Below are 12,908 nucleotides of genomic sequence, written 5' to 3' on the forward strand. Positions count from 1 at the left end.
GACTGCTTGAAGCATTGGCACTTATCTTTACATATGCTATAAAAGGTGTTATTCATGGCAGGTGCAGACAGAGAGAGAATTGACTTCCAAATGTATAAGGGAGAAAAAAACCACTTGTGGTACCTTGGCCTCTACCTGACACCCCCAACTTTCCATCACACAAGGCAGGGGTGAACACAGCAGCACACAAATGCTCCTGTCACTGTTTCCAAGCACTTTGTCAAAGCAGGTGCTTGGAATAATCCCTGCACCCTTCTCAGCATGCTGTGGGTGAAGTCAGCTTTCTTTCAGCATGGACACAGCGAGGCTGAGAGAGTGCTCTGTGCATCCTGGGGGGAGTGGGAGGAGATTCCACCTGACAGACTCACCTGAGCAGTGGGTAGCAGAAACAGGAGAGCCACACAATGTCTGTGGTACTGAGGATGGGGGGCAGCTGCACCAGGCAGGAGAGGAACTGGACAGAAACAACACAGAGTGAAGAGCATGAACAGTGCTAGGACAGACTTGTCACCCAAAATGCTGCTGCCTTCCCTGAAACACTGGGATGAACTGGTAACTGGGCTGCCACTGCACTGCCCCTCCATATGTTCCTGTGGCAGGAGCTGCAGGGGATGCTTTTCTCCAGGGAAAAAGGATTTGAAGGTAAATGTATGAGGATCAGGGACAAGGGGCAGCACAAGCTGAGATCACCAAGTCTCCATCTGTAACTTCCCCACACACTGTGCAAACCTGACTGAAGGCCACGTTCCTCCCTCGAGGCTGCCCTGCTGCAGCCACCCAAATCCACGTGAGCCCTCCTGTCCTCTGAGCTAAACACTGTCCCCAGCCAGGCCAGGACTCACCTGAATGACAACCAAGGTCAGCTGGCACTGCAGCAGGAAGAGGAAACACTTGCGGATCCCGTAGGTTGCATGCCTGGCCTGGAAGGAAGGACAAGCCCTCAGAGCCCTGCTGGGAGCAGCTGCCAGCCAGGAGCAGTTACTGGCAGGCAGGGACAGAACATTTGGCCTGCAGGGGAAGTGGGAGGGGAGAGGAACTGGACACACTGAAAGGAAAAAGGGAAGGTCTCTTGCCTACATGGAGAGGTTCTGAAGGAAAGGCAGGATTTAGCCAAGGGGTAAGTTTGTTTAAACTCCTGGCTTTTCTGGGGTTATGCTTCTCCTTAATACTGCATTGTTGCCTGGGTAGGGATCTCTGCAAGATTATACTTCATCCAGATGAACAATATTCATGTACTGTTGCCATAAAGCACCATTTCCAATCCAATACCTACACCTTGGACCAGGAGGACCAGGCAGGAGGATTCTCCCTCTTGTGCTTCCTGGACAAGGCCAGAGTGTCACCCTGTTCTTCTAAGTTCTTCTAAGCCTTCTGATGTTTACATTTTTGTAATAGAGTTTCTCACACACTTTTCATGTAAATAATGATTGGTTTGAATTCCTTTCTGTAGGAGGAGAAATTTGATGGACTGTTGGTTTGACAAGTGTGGCTAGAGAGGTGGCAACTTCATCCTCCAATCTATGGTCACTTTTGAAAGTCTATAAATATTGGAGTTCAGAAATAAACTACGCTCCTTTTACCTTGGACATTCCAGCTTGTGTGTGTCGTTCATTTCGTGTCCTACTGTGACACAGGAGACACAAGCAAAGCTCCTGCTGGCAGCACTGTGGGCACCTTGAGCACAATGCTGGTGTGAGCTCCTGGCTCTGGGGATTGCTGGGCTCACCTGCTCTATGAGCCTGATGATGCTGGTGCTCTCCTCCTGGCGGAAGGACATGGAGCAGGGCAGGCTGTTGAGCTGCCCTGAGAGCTGCAGTGGGGTGAGCTCCTCAGAGCCATTGCTCAGGGTGGTGCTGGTGGCATAGCCAAAGGTCTCCCAGGAGCAGCGGGATGGGTAGAGAGGGTCCAGGGCTATGCTGCAAGCACAACACAGAGCTGTTATGAAAGGCCTCATCCCAGAAAGGAAACTGTCTCACTGCAGTGCAGCTTGGAAGGTCACTCTGTGCTGTGCCATGCTCTGTATACCTTGCTCAGGTAGAGAAGCCTGAGCTAGAACATGAAATTAGGATCAAACTCCCTAGAGTTCATTTATTCACAGAGAAATAATGAACATATTTGGGTTTGTGGCACAAGGTCATCAAATTGGCTGATCCATGGGGTACTTTCACTCTTTCACCAATGGAAAGGATCTGTAATGGCAGTTGGGGCACAACAGTCCAGCATGTAAGAGACTATCTTCCCTTCAGACATGGAAATACCTCTGTGTGTCAAGGACCACAATGTAAACAGACATCCCCATCCAATATCCCAACTCTCCCTCTTGTAGACCCAATTGGACAGAGCAATTGTGAGCACCTCCCTGCACAACCCACAGGTGTGGTGTGACCCATGGCTGGGTACTTGCTACGATGGAGGCAAAGGCAGCTGGAGGAGGAACAGACCCTGCCCCACCTGATATCACTCTGCAGGAAGAGGCAGCTGTTCCGAAGGTTGGCAGAGCTTCCCAGACAGCAGGTCACCTCCCCATACTCCTGCATGATCTTGATCATCTCACACATGGCTGCAGAGGGACAGAAGGAGCAATAGTGTGTTATGTCATTATGCACACAAAAATGCAGTGTTTCACACTCTTTCCAATCTGGGTAACAAACAGATCCTTTAAAACTGCCCCATCATCACTGTGTACATTGAGATCCGCAGTCAAAGCTCACAATTAGAAAGTTAATTAACTGCACACCAGGTGCTCTATCTACCTGCCACTGCAGGAATTATCTGCGGTTCACAGAACTATGACCCAGAGATTTGCATCTCCAGCACACCTCTTTCAGATCAGAGCTGTAGGCATAGCCTGGGTACATAAAACACCTTCAGCACCAAATGCTCTTGTTAGAAAACAGCAGAAATGAAATAAACCTAAATAATTCAAACTGAAAATGAATACAGTGTTTCAAACTCAGCAGCACATCACTAGTGGTGTTGCAAGTCTAAAGGAAGGGAGGGAATGTAACAAACCACTCCAAAAGCAGTGCCACATGTAGCCATACTCAGAGCCAGCCCCTGTTCCTGCACTCCCACCCACCACCACCTCTACCCTTTATCAATATGTTTATTGACATCCCTGGGGCCTCTTAATCAAAGCTGCTGTTTGATTTGATTTTAGTTCTGTAGCTCCATGCACGGTGCTCTGTGTATACATGGATTTTCCAGAATGCTCCAGGCAAAAAAACCCCAAGCCTCTCCTCTGCAGATTCCCTTGTAAACACCCTCACTAAATGCCTGGTGCACAAAGACTGCAGCACACTGAGGGGTTGGGTCAAGAGAGGAGCTGCCACTTCTGTCAGAGAGAGGAAATTTGGGCACTAAGAGTGAAGGCAGACTGGACTGTGATTGACATGCTGGAAACTGTGACCAGAGGTACTAAAATGGCAAATCATAATGATGCTCCACACACACTGGAGATTTGGCAGTCATTTGCCAGTTGAGCACTCAGCCCCTTTCTTTAAGTAATACCTCAGAGAGAGAAAAATTTTGTCCTTTCTGTTTCCTGCAATCAAAAACTGCAAAGCAGCAGAAGGTGTTAACAGCAACTGCCAGGGGAACATTCTTCTGGAAGTGATTTCCAAGTTATAGAAGAGCTGTGAGCAGAGATCAAAGTCTCCTGGTACACTGATAACACTTATTTAATGAAAGGCAGTAGCATTTTGGATGTTTGCTTTTGTGTCTCTTATGAATGCAAATTGAAAGGGTTCTCAGCCCAATTCAGCAGCTGGACAACAGCTGCACTAAAATTCAGTTAACACCTGGCTCCCCACAGGTACCGACAGAGGGTAATTAATATCAATAAGTCCTTCTAAATTTCTGGAATGTATCCCCTTCCCTTCATCCATGTCCACACTTGGATGAGCCAGACCAAGGAGTTGGGGAAGAATTCATGGACAGGAGTAGGAAAGGCCACTCACTCTCTGGAGTGCAGTCTGTGAACAGGGGCACCAGCAAAGGCACGTTGTCAATGTTCTGGAGGTGAGGTCTCACCTGGTGGATCCCCCGGGGGAGTTTGGCCTGAAAAAGAGAAAGGACAGATTAAGAGGGGATGTGAGAGAGAGGCATTTCAGAGAGAACTGCTGAAATGAGAATGATGATTCCTAGAATTATGCATCTTCAAGATCAGATACAAATTCATGTTCCAGCAGATAGAACTGGCTTTCCCAAGGCACTGCCTGAAGTTTTCTGATAAAGTTCTACACTGACCTGCCAAGCTGCCTATGCTTGCCCTCAGGATTTGTAAGGTCAGTGTGACAAACCTGTGCTCAAGGATTCCTGAGGACTTTTTGCCTGTGTGGAGAATCTAGTCAGACACATCTGCTGTCTTCTAGCAACTGCATCTATTTCAATTGCAGCCACATCAACCTGCAGCAAGGCGAGAAGGGTTCTTGCCTTCTAAAACCACGCCTAAAAGATTTTTTTGATCTGTATCTCTGATATTCCTGTAATCTCTGCTGAGTACACGTGAGGTCTTTCTGAAGCAGGAAGAGCTTGTCTCACACTGACCACTGGGCAGCACCAGTCTGTGGCTCACAGCTGGAGGAGAGAGTGTTTCTTCTGTCCGCATGGAAAGTGGGGATGTTCCCACTCCCTGCCCAGCCCATGAAACCCAGAGGAACTGAGATGCAGCTCTCAAGGTTACCCCATGTTTGCTAACCCCATTCCTAAACTCCTAAGCAAAGAGCTGTTCAGCAAAAGTAACTAACTGAGAGAATCCCAAATTTCCCAGGCTCTAGATACCACGATGGAAGAGGGTGAGAGAAATCAGGAGTCCCAATGGAAACCAATCTCCTTTGAAAATGAATTTCTTTTGAGAGTACTGAGGTGACACTCCTGCCCATGACAACAGCAGAAGGTGTACTGGGAGAGGGGCCCTCACCCTGTTGCAGTCCTCCAGGAAGCTGGGGATATCACTGTCTGTTGGCTGGAAGCTGATGAGATCCGAGTGCCCTTCCTCTTCCATCAGCAGAAGCCCCTCCACATCATCTCGGGAAACTGGAGCAGAGAGGAGCGGCATAAACAACAACCCCAAACCTGCCTGTGCCACCCCTGTGCCACCCATGTGGGACAAGCACGTGGCACTGCAGAAGCCAGGAAACGTGAAGCCTGATTTTCTGGGTTAGCAACACTCAGATCTCCCACTCAGTCATATAAAATGCAGTATTTTTAGATGACTAATCTGTTCAGAGGCAGATATGTGAGCCTAGTCTCTGCTCTTTTGAGACATGATACTTTATCTGTTCTGCTGTCCTTCTAGGGAAGAGAATAAAGAAATCCCAGCTGAAGTAAGAAAAAAAAAGAGTAATGGACAGGGAAGTGACCTTCAGTGCCTTGACCAGGGCCCCAGCAAGAACTAGAAGCACTCATGAACACATAAATTCATGGCACTGGTGCATAGAAGGATGTCTATTTCCAAAAACTTGGTACTGGCTGGCTAGAAAGGCTATAAATGTAAAATGATGTCGCTTAGACACACATGCACTTGAGGCCAATCCAGTTTTGTGCTCAAAGCTCTTGACAGATCAAGTGTCTGGTGTGGACACAGGAACCTATGAATGGATTTAGAAGAACCACCCAGGAAAGAGATGGCATTCAGAGTGGCCAAGGCACAGTTCTTACCCTGATGGAGGTCATCATGCAGGGAGCCAGCATGGCTGGGGCTGGATGGGGGGATCTCTGAGCCAGGCACATCACCATTGGGTGTTAAGGATATGTGGCAATTCCAGCCAGTCTCCAGACCCATTTTCTCAGCAAACACCTGTGGGTGAGCAGACAAAGGGTTTTAGAGTGGCTGCCCAGGCCAGAGCACTGCAGACTGATGCCATACTGAGCACAGGTACCTTCTGGACTCATTAGTGGGCTGAATCAGATTAACCTTAGATTGCACTGGAGCTAAACTCTCCAGTCAGACAAGCAGGGGCCATGCAAGGTCAGGGGGTTCAGCAAAGACATCTTACCTTGCTTTTGAGCTCATCTTCCAGGGAGAAGTAGACAAAACGAATGCAGGCATTGACCAATCCATCAATGAGGCGGACAATGTCAAGGCGGGCCTGATACTGAGATGAGACCATTCCCATGAAGATCTGTCCACTCAGAGCCTGGATACAGTCTTCCTTCTCCATCACTTCCCCAATCCCTTCTTCAGGCATGCAATCCCATTGAGACATGGGGGCCCACATGTGCATCAGACAAAGGCCACGTGGTGGGGAAGCCACCAAGGTGACACGCAAGGACACGGTATCCAGACACAGAAATGTGCAGGAATACAAACACAGGAGGGAAGATGAAGAGACATCCATTTGTCCCAGCACATCCAGTCACAGAAGTGGTTTCAGGACATCCCCACACAGGAGACCAAGAACACAAGTGGGAAACAGCAAGCATGAAAAGGAAAAAGATAAAACAGAAGGCAGGGATCAGTTACAAGGAATTTGGGTAGAAAGGTCAAGGATGTATGCTTCATAATGTTCACATGTGCATTTTAAACACATCCTACTGTGCCTAAACAACATGATAAGTCTGGCTGAGGCACAGTGGCATCAGAGCACGAGGGGCTGATGCAAAGGAACTGAATCATGTTCCTTGCAAACACTTCCAAAAAGCCTGCAAAGGCTCTTTGACAGGGTTCCTTCACCATCACCAGAAGCCAGTGGTGAATGGGGGCTGGATGCAGCATGAAGAACAAAATAATAAAACACTTCACATAATTGCAAGGCTTGCCACAGGTGGAATGCAAAATTATTCTGAAAACAGTCACAACTATTCCTAACTGTTGGAAACCCCACTAGTCATATTTTACATAATGTGAGACCAAGGCAGAAAGAAGATAAGACTGGTTTTCCAAAAGAGCCTCCTGGATTTATGTAATGGTATGTGCTTCCTTCTCAGTTTCCATTGCTGTTCTGAAGGACTTGTACATGTCATGTTCATCTAGTGGGAATCAGTTCCTTCAGTACAGCAACAAAATCTATCAAGGAATAATAGTTGCATAGCACTATACATTTCAATCCTTTGAAAAGCCCATCCCATGTGATTTCCATAAAATCAGACAAATAGCAAAACAAGTACTGAAATATCCAGAAGTCTTGACTCTCTGTAGCCTACTTTAGAAACAGACTTCCCACAAGAAGAATTTCTCTGTAAGCTTCAATAACTTAACTAGAAATACCCCTACCAGCTGCCACATCATTACTTCCTCCGAAAACCCATCTACTTCAGAAACTCTTCCTTCCAAATTTCCATCTGCTACTCTGAATAACAATGTTCTTACAGCTCTAGGCTGATCAGATGCAGCCCCTGGGCCAGCAGCAGAGACACACATACCATCTGAGCTCCAGCTGTTCCTGCGGCTGCTCTGTTTGATGGGAGTGGTGCCGGGGAGGTCGCAGCAGGTGAAGATCGCGCTCTGCCCCGGCACCTGCACCAGCTCGATGCACTTGCCATTGAGCTGGGAGGACAGGGCACAGTGCATGGGCTTGTAGGCAAAGGCAGAGCAGTATCCTGACAGGCAGGCTCGCTGGTAGAAATCCAGCACCTTCTTCCTATGTGGAAGAGGGAAAAAACAGGCAAAGTTAGCAAAAATGTGCCACATTTCTGACAATACAGAAATGCTGTAGTTCCATGTATTTGGAAAAACGTCTTCCATAAAGAGTGGTTAGAAAGTCTGAAGAAGCCTTTCCCTACTGCTTCTGCATTCTCCAAGCTGCAGGCACTGCAGAGCAACAAGAACACATTCCAACAGGGGCAGTGGTGAATGTTTATGTTTGCTCATCAGATTGATGGGTATGAACACAGAGCTCTTCAAATATACTTATTAATATAATATGCTCTATATGGCAGCCAGATGACTCCAAGAAAGTTCATTGCATGACAGCAGAAGCTTAATTCATCAGACTTAATTTATCTCTAGGGAGATAAACACCAAAGAGGGAACTGACAACTCTGACAACAGGATCTATGGCAGAGATGGTTGCAGGAGCAGACTTTTCTCCTATCCCCTTTCAGAGTCTGGGTCCCAGGAGCTGTATTTAGTCAACATTCAGTAACTGAAATAAGGTAAAGTTCCTTCTCTAAGCTGAATTCACAAAGGTAACAAATCAGACTATACATCAGATTTTTAATTTGCTTGTAACATGATCAATATTCCAAAAAGGATAAGTGCCAGTTTTTTCACACCTGAGGATAAGCAGATTAGAAGAACAATGTGAAAAGTCAGTGAAACTAAACATTACTGGTCTGCTGTGCCAATAGAACAGCAATTCAGCCTGCAGATGAAAATGCAGCACACACTGTCAGATATTGCAGCAGGACTCCAAGAGCATGATGCATTGCGTGGACTGGTTCAGGCACAATTGATCATTTTGCATTTCATGTAAGACAACACATTTTTCTTGAAAAGCAACAAAAAATTCTCTGCCACCAGCATGACCTGATTATAATTCAGTCCTACTACACAGTACAGTCAGAATCAACTTACAAGAGGACAATATCCCAACAGATACAGTGAGAAGTGGCTTGCTCTTCCAGTGCAACTGAATGCTTGTTGCTATCTAATCTCTTACATGCTATGGTAACAATTAATTACAAGCAGAGATGGCTCATGTTCATAACCTACTTGAAGCTCTTAAAAAGCTAAACAAGCATCACAAAAAGAATTTTAACAGAGTGACCAGGTTCCCTCTGCATTTTATTTGCAGCTCCTGAATGCCCCAAATGAGAAAGCTGCCCACCTGTCAGAACCAGAGAGGGGGTAGATATCAGTACCATCCCAAAAGTCAGTGCAGGCCTCAAGGATGATGTCAGCTGTCCCATGAGAAAACATCTGCTCAGTGCCTGAAGTGTAGGAGAACAATGAGTCAGCATCACATATACAGCTCCCAGGAAGGGACATATCACACCAGCTGCTCCCTTATTTGTTAAAACATGAGTGTTCCCACAAAATGCTTTGATGCATTCCATATTTCCCCTTTTCCTCTGCTCAAAGTCTTCAGTCTCCATCAAGAAATTGTTCAGGATTGATGATGCACCTGCAACTGCCCTTTGTCTAATTGTAGGTTCAAACAAGGCTGTGATAAAATATGAGCCATGTAGTCCCTTCCTATTCTCCCCTTACCCTGTGTATCAATCCTGCTACTATAAAGGTGGGATAGTATCTTGTTCCTGCATCCCACAGAGCAGAAGAGAAATTCCTTTGTGCCTCTTGTCAGGAAAGTACAAGCAGCAGTGATGAGCCTACAGGGATCAAAGTCTGCCTATGCTGCAAAGTGCATTCATTTCTAGGCCAGACATGGAACTAAAGGGTAAGAGCTATTCTTGAATACTTTTCATTCAAGTAGCAGAAGATAATTTGACAGTGTGACTTGCCAGATAACAGCCTGTTTCACATTTTCACCCTGAAAATGTGTTAAATCAGGATGGTCAAAAGTTCAATATAAGGGACTCTAAAAAAGTAACTCATCTTTAGAGAAGAACTGAAAATCAACGGACACCACAGCTTGTCCTGGTTTTCCTTCTCCCCCTATTTTAGTTTTAATACAGACTCAAAATCTCTTATTCCTTCTTGTAGTCAGAGGTGTCAAAAAGTTTTTCTCTGAGGTGTGTGACATCCCTGATGCAGGTCCCAGGCACAGGACACAAGTTCAAGGACGTGGGGCTGTCTCCCCTCCACACCTCCTGCTCCCTCTCATTTGTATCAACCCATTAACATTTCCTGCACGTAGAGTCTCCCTTCCCTCCTCCAGCTGCTCTGTGACTTTACCCCCAATAGCTTCAAAGCTGAGCTAATGAAAAAAAAAAAAAAACCACCAAAGAAAAACCATTGCCAAGAAAAATGAGCCCAAAGGCTTCTTGCAGGCCTTGTTGCTGACTGCTAATGCTCACACTGGCTGGTGAAACCCAGAGCCAAGAATATCCCCTCAACATAAACCAGCCAGGGACTTCAGGAACACTGGAGGATTTTCCAAAACATAGCAGCTCTCTGCTTTTGCTATAAATAGTCATCACAAGCCAAGTTTATCAGCATAACAAACCTCCAAGACGAATAAGAGCTGTGTGTGAAAGAAGGAGCCTGTCTCAGGGACACAAAGGAGCACTTGTGCAGAGCTCTGGTTAATTTTATTGTATAAACACATAATCCTTCCCACCTTGCTCCTAAGGTCAGATAGTCCTTGCTCAGAAAGAGGGAACAAGAGATGTTTATCCATGCAAAACCTATGTCCTGGACACAGAGCAAGAGCTTGCAATGACCACATGCACAGATGTACTCACGCTCATGCCTGTCAGCAACAGCAATCCATTTCCCATTAATTCCCACCAGAATCCAACACCACAGCCCTGCTAAGGGGAAAGTGGCAGTGACAGCAGACACTATCAACTGCAAGGAGTTCACTGAGCTGTCCTTGCCAGTAAAATGAGCTCAGTCTTTTCCCTTCCCAAATGATGAACTCTCAGGCCAGGATTTCTCTGGCAAAAGGGGGAAAAAAGAATGAATAGGGCAGGGGGTATGACAGCCATTCATGGCTGCTGGGACTCATTGGGAAGAACCAAACTGCTCCAGCTGAGCCAATGAGACAGATCAAAAGGAATGGAGCAGTGCAGCTCCAGCACAGGAAGAGAGATGGTATCGAGCCGTTTTCCTCAGCGGAATGCATCGTGAGCACCTCATTTCCATGTGGTTACTATGGATCTGGGATGAACACTGCCAGATGGTGAGACATGTATTTCAATAGAATAGTAAGGGAACATACAGATAAGCTGCCTCCTATTTCTGCTACAGCTGTAAAATTTATGTATCTTGCTTTGACTGCAGCATGTCATGGGAGTGGGTGGATTCCAAGATTTATTCACAAATAATGTGTGGAGAGAGGCAAGTTATGATCATCTGGTCTGACTTCTGCATAAATAGAGCCATTTGACTTCATCCAATGTTATCTGCACAATCCAGTATTTCTGGTTCTAAAATGGCAGTATTCTAGGAAATTTCAAGGGACAAGACTATTGTGTGAGAGGTGTTCCAATGGTTAACTAAACCCAACTGGCAAAATTCCTCTTAGAATTTACTCTAGACAGGATAATCCAGGTCACACCTATTTGTCTGAGCTCCAGGCTCTAACTTAAACCGTTTAAAATTGAGGATAAGGAGTTGAAATGAGGCAACATTAAAGGTTTTTTCTCTACACTAAAAATCTCAGCATCAAAACAATTCCTACTTACAAAGGCTAGGTAGCAGCAATAAGAACAAATGAAAAAGCTCCTCCCCAGATAAAGACAAAAATTTAAGAAGAAGTGGGTGAGAGAAGACAATTTAACCTGGTAAAACTCTGGCCAGCACAATGATCATATTTCAGATTCAATATTGAACATATGTCAACTCTAGAGAGCCAAGTTCAGTCAATTTAAGGAATTACAAAGAGACTAAGAGCTCTGACAGGCAAGCGGTTCAATCTTTCTGAGGTGCTTTAAGACCTCAACCAGCTGTACATCCTTTCCATCCTAGCCCATTCCTCTGAGAGCAGGAAGGCGTAGAAAGTCTGCATGACTTCAGGTTTATATTCATGGTCACTGTGAGTTTGCATGAGAGTTTTGTGATTTCTTATTAGCATGCAATATAGGAGTGTGCAATGTAATACACTAGACAACTCACAAAGACATTGGTTTATGATTTATCAGAAGGATGAACATTATTAACTAAAACCCAAAGTGATATTCAACCTGTGCAGTATTAGTTTCACTACCATCATGAAGTCTATTAAAAACTCAATAAACCCATACCACACTCTGTACTGCCATTTGTTCACAGAAAACAGGTCTACTGTGTGCTAGCTAAGATATTTAAAAAGAATTATTTGTGATTCTGGAGTGAGCCAAGGCTGGGAAGAATTCCCCCCCTCAGAATACCACAGATGATCACTGAGGTTTGTCCTGACATTTTCTGGGCTCTCTGAGGAAAAGCTCCCCCTGTGCCAAGTGGATGCCCAGAGAAAAAGGCAGCCTTACTGGTAGTGGTGTCCTTCACAAACAGGTTAATCATGTGGCTCAGGGGGGGTCTCCTCTTGGTGATGGATGAAAGCTTCCCCAGGATGGTTTCCTTCACCATCTCATCACTTGGCAAGCGGTACAAAGCCAAATAGTTCTCCTGCTTGAAGAGATCTTTAGCACCTGGTGTGAAACCTGAAACATGAACACAAGGAGGAGGAAAATCAGGCTCTAATCAATGCAAAAGGGAAGTGCCTTCTCCTGTTTCTGTGCCACCCCCTTTGCCTGTGCTCATTCTGACACCTCCGCAGCAATTGAACTGTGCTCACAGTTGATCTATGTAAATATGGCTCAAGATCTAGGATGAAAAACACTCATAAGGACAAGATCAGTAATTACAGTGTTCATGCTCTTGTTTACTGAGGAGAGTAACTGTGACATCACAGGACAGGCACGGAAGTGAGTTCAAGTTTCCAGTTTTTAATCCTAGTGTTACCTCTAACCTCTTACTGCCCCTATGCCTGAATTTTCCCATGTGGAAAATGAGCTGAGGTACATCCTTTATCCCCAAACACCCTGTAAAGCCCTACAGTAAAGACAGGACAGATATCTGTTCATTAGCAGCTATTCTTTGTCTCCTAATGAGACTGACAGACTCACACCAGGAGAATATGAAGCCTAGCCAGGGCTGGCTGGCACTATCCTTGATAACATTTGTTCCTTGGATAGCACTGACAACGTCAGAACTTGCCAAAAGCCATCTCTTTAATAAACTCTTTTGGCAACCAAGCAACAACAGAGTCAGCTCTGTATTTCCACCTCCTCAGCAAACAGGACTGGGGAAATATTCTCATGCTCTCCAAGGATGAAGTGTCCATTGACAGCTCTGATTT

General features: G+C 45.7%; 1 protein-coding gene across 3 annotated transcripts in view; it reads right to left on the bottom strand.

Moving 5' to 3' along the window:
• Positions 1-12,908, bottom strand: part of TMEM94 (transmembrane protein 94) — a 51,236-nt gene that overhangs the window by 6,575 nt on the left and 31,753 nt on the right. For all 3 annotated transcript variants that reach the window (XM_036394861.2, XM_036394862.2, XM_036394860.2), the window contains 11 exons: positions 12,037-12,210; positions 8,772-8,874; positions 7,366-7,583; positions 6,000-6,181; positions 5,662-5,800; positions 4,922-5,037; positions 3,960-4,059; positions 2,452-2,560; positions 1,727-1,916; positions 843-920; positions 369-454 (listed from right to left, as the gene is read on the bottom strand). In XM_036394861.2, the coding sequence (XP_036250754.1) occupies positions 369-454; positions 843-920; positions 1,727-1,916; positions 2,452-2,560; positions 3,960-4,059; positions 4,922-5,037; positions 5,662-5,800; positions 6,000-6,181; positions 7,366-7,583; positions 8,772-8,874; positions 12,037-12,210 (1,495 nt within the window). The remainder of the gene's footprint in view (positions 1-368; positions 455-842; positions 921-1,726; positions 1,917-2,451; positions 2,561-3,959; positions 4,060-4,921; positions 5,038-5,661; positions 5,801-5,999; positions 6,182-7,365; positions 7,584-8,771; positions 8,875-12,036; positions 12,211-12,908) is intronic.

Source organism: Molothrus ater, chromosome 19 (genome assembly GCF_012460135.2).
Source record: "Molothrus ater isolate BHLD 08-10-18 breed brown headed cowbird chromosome 19, BPBGC_Mater_1.1, whole genome shotgun sequence".
Lineage (NCBI taxonomy): Eukaryota > Metazoa > Chordata > Aves > Passeriformes > Icteridae > Molothrus > Molothrus ater.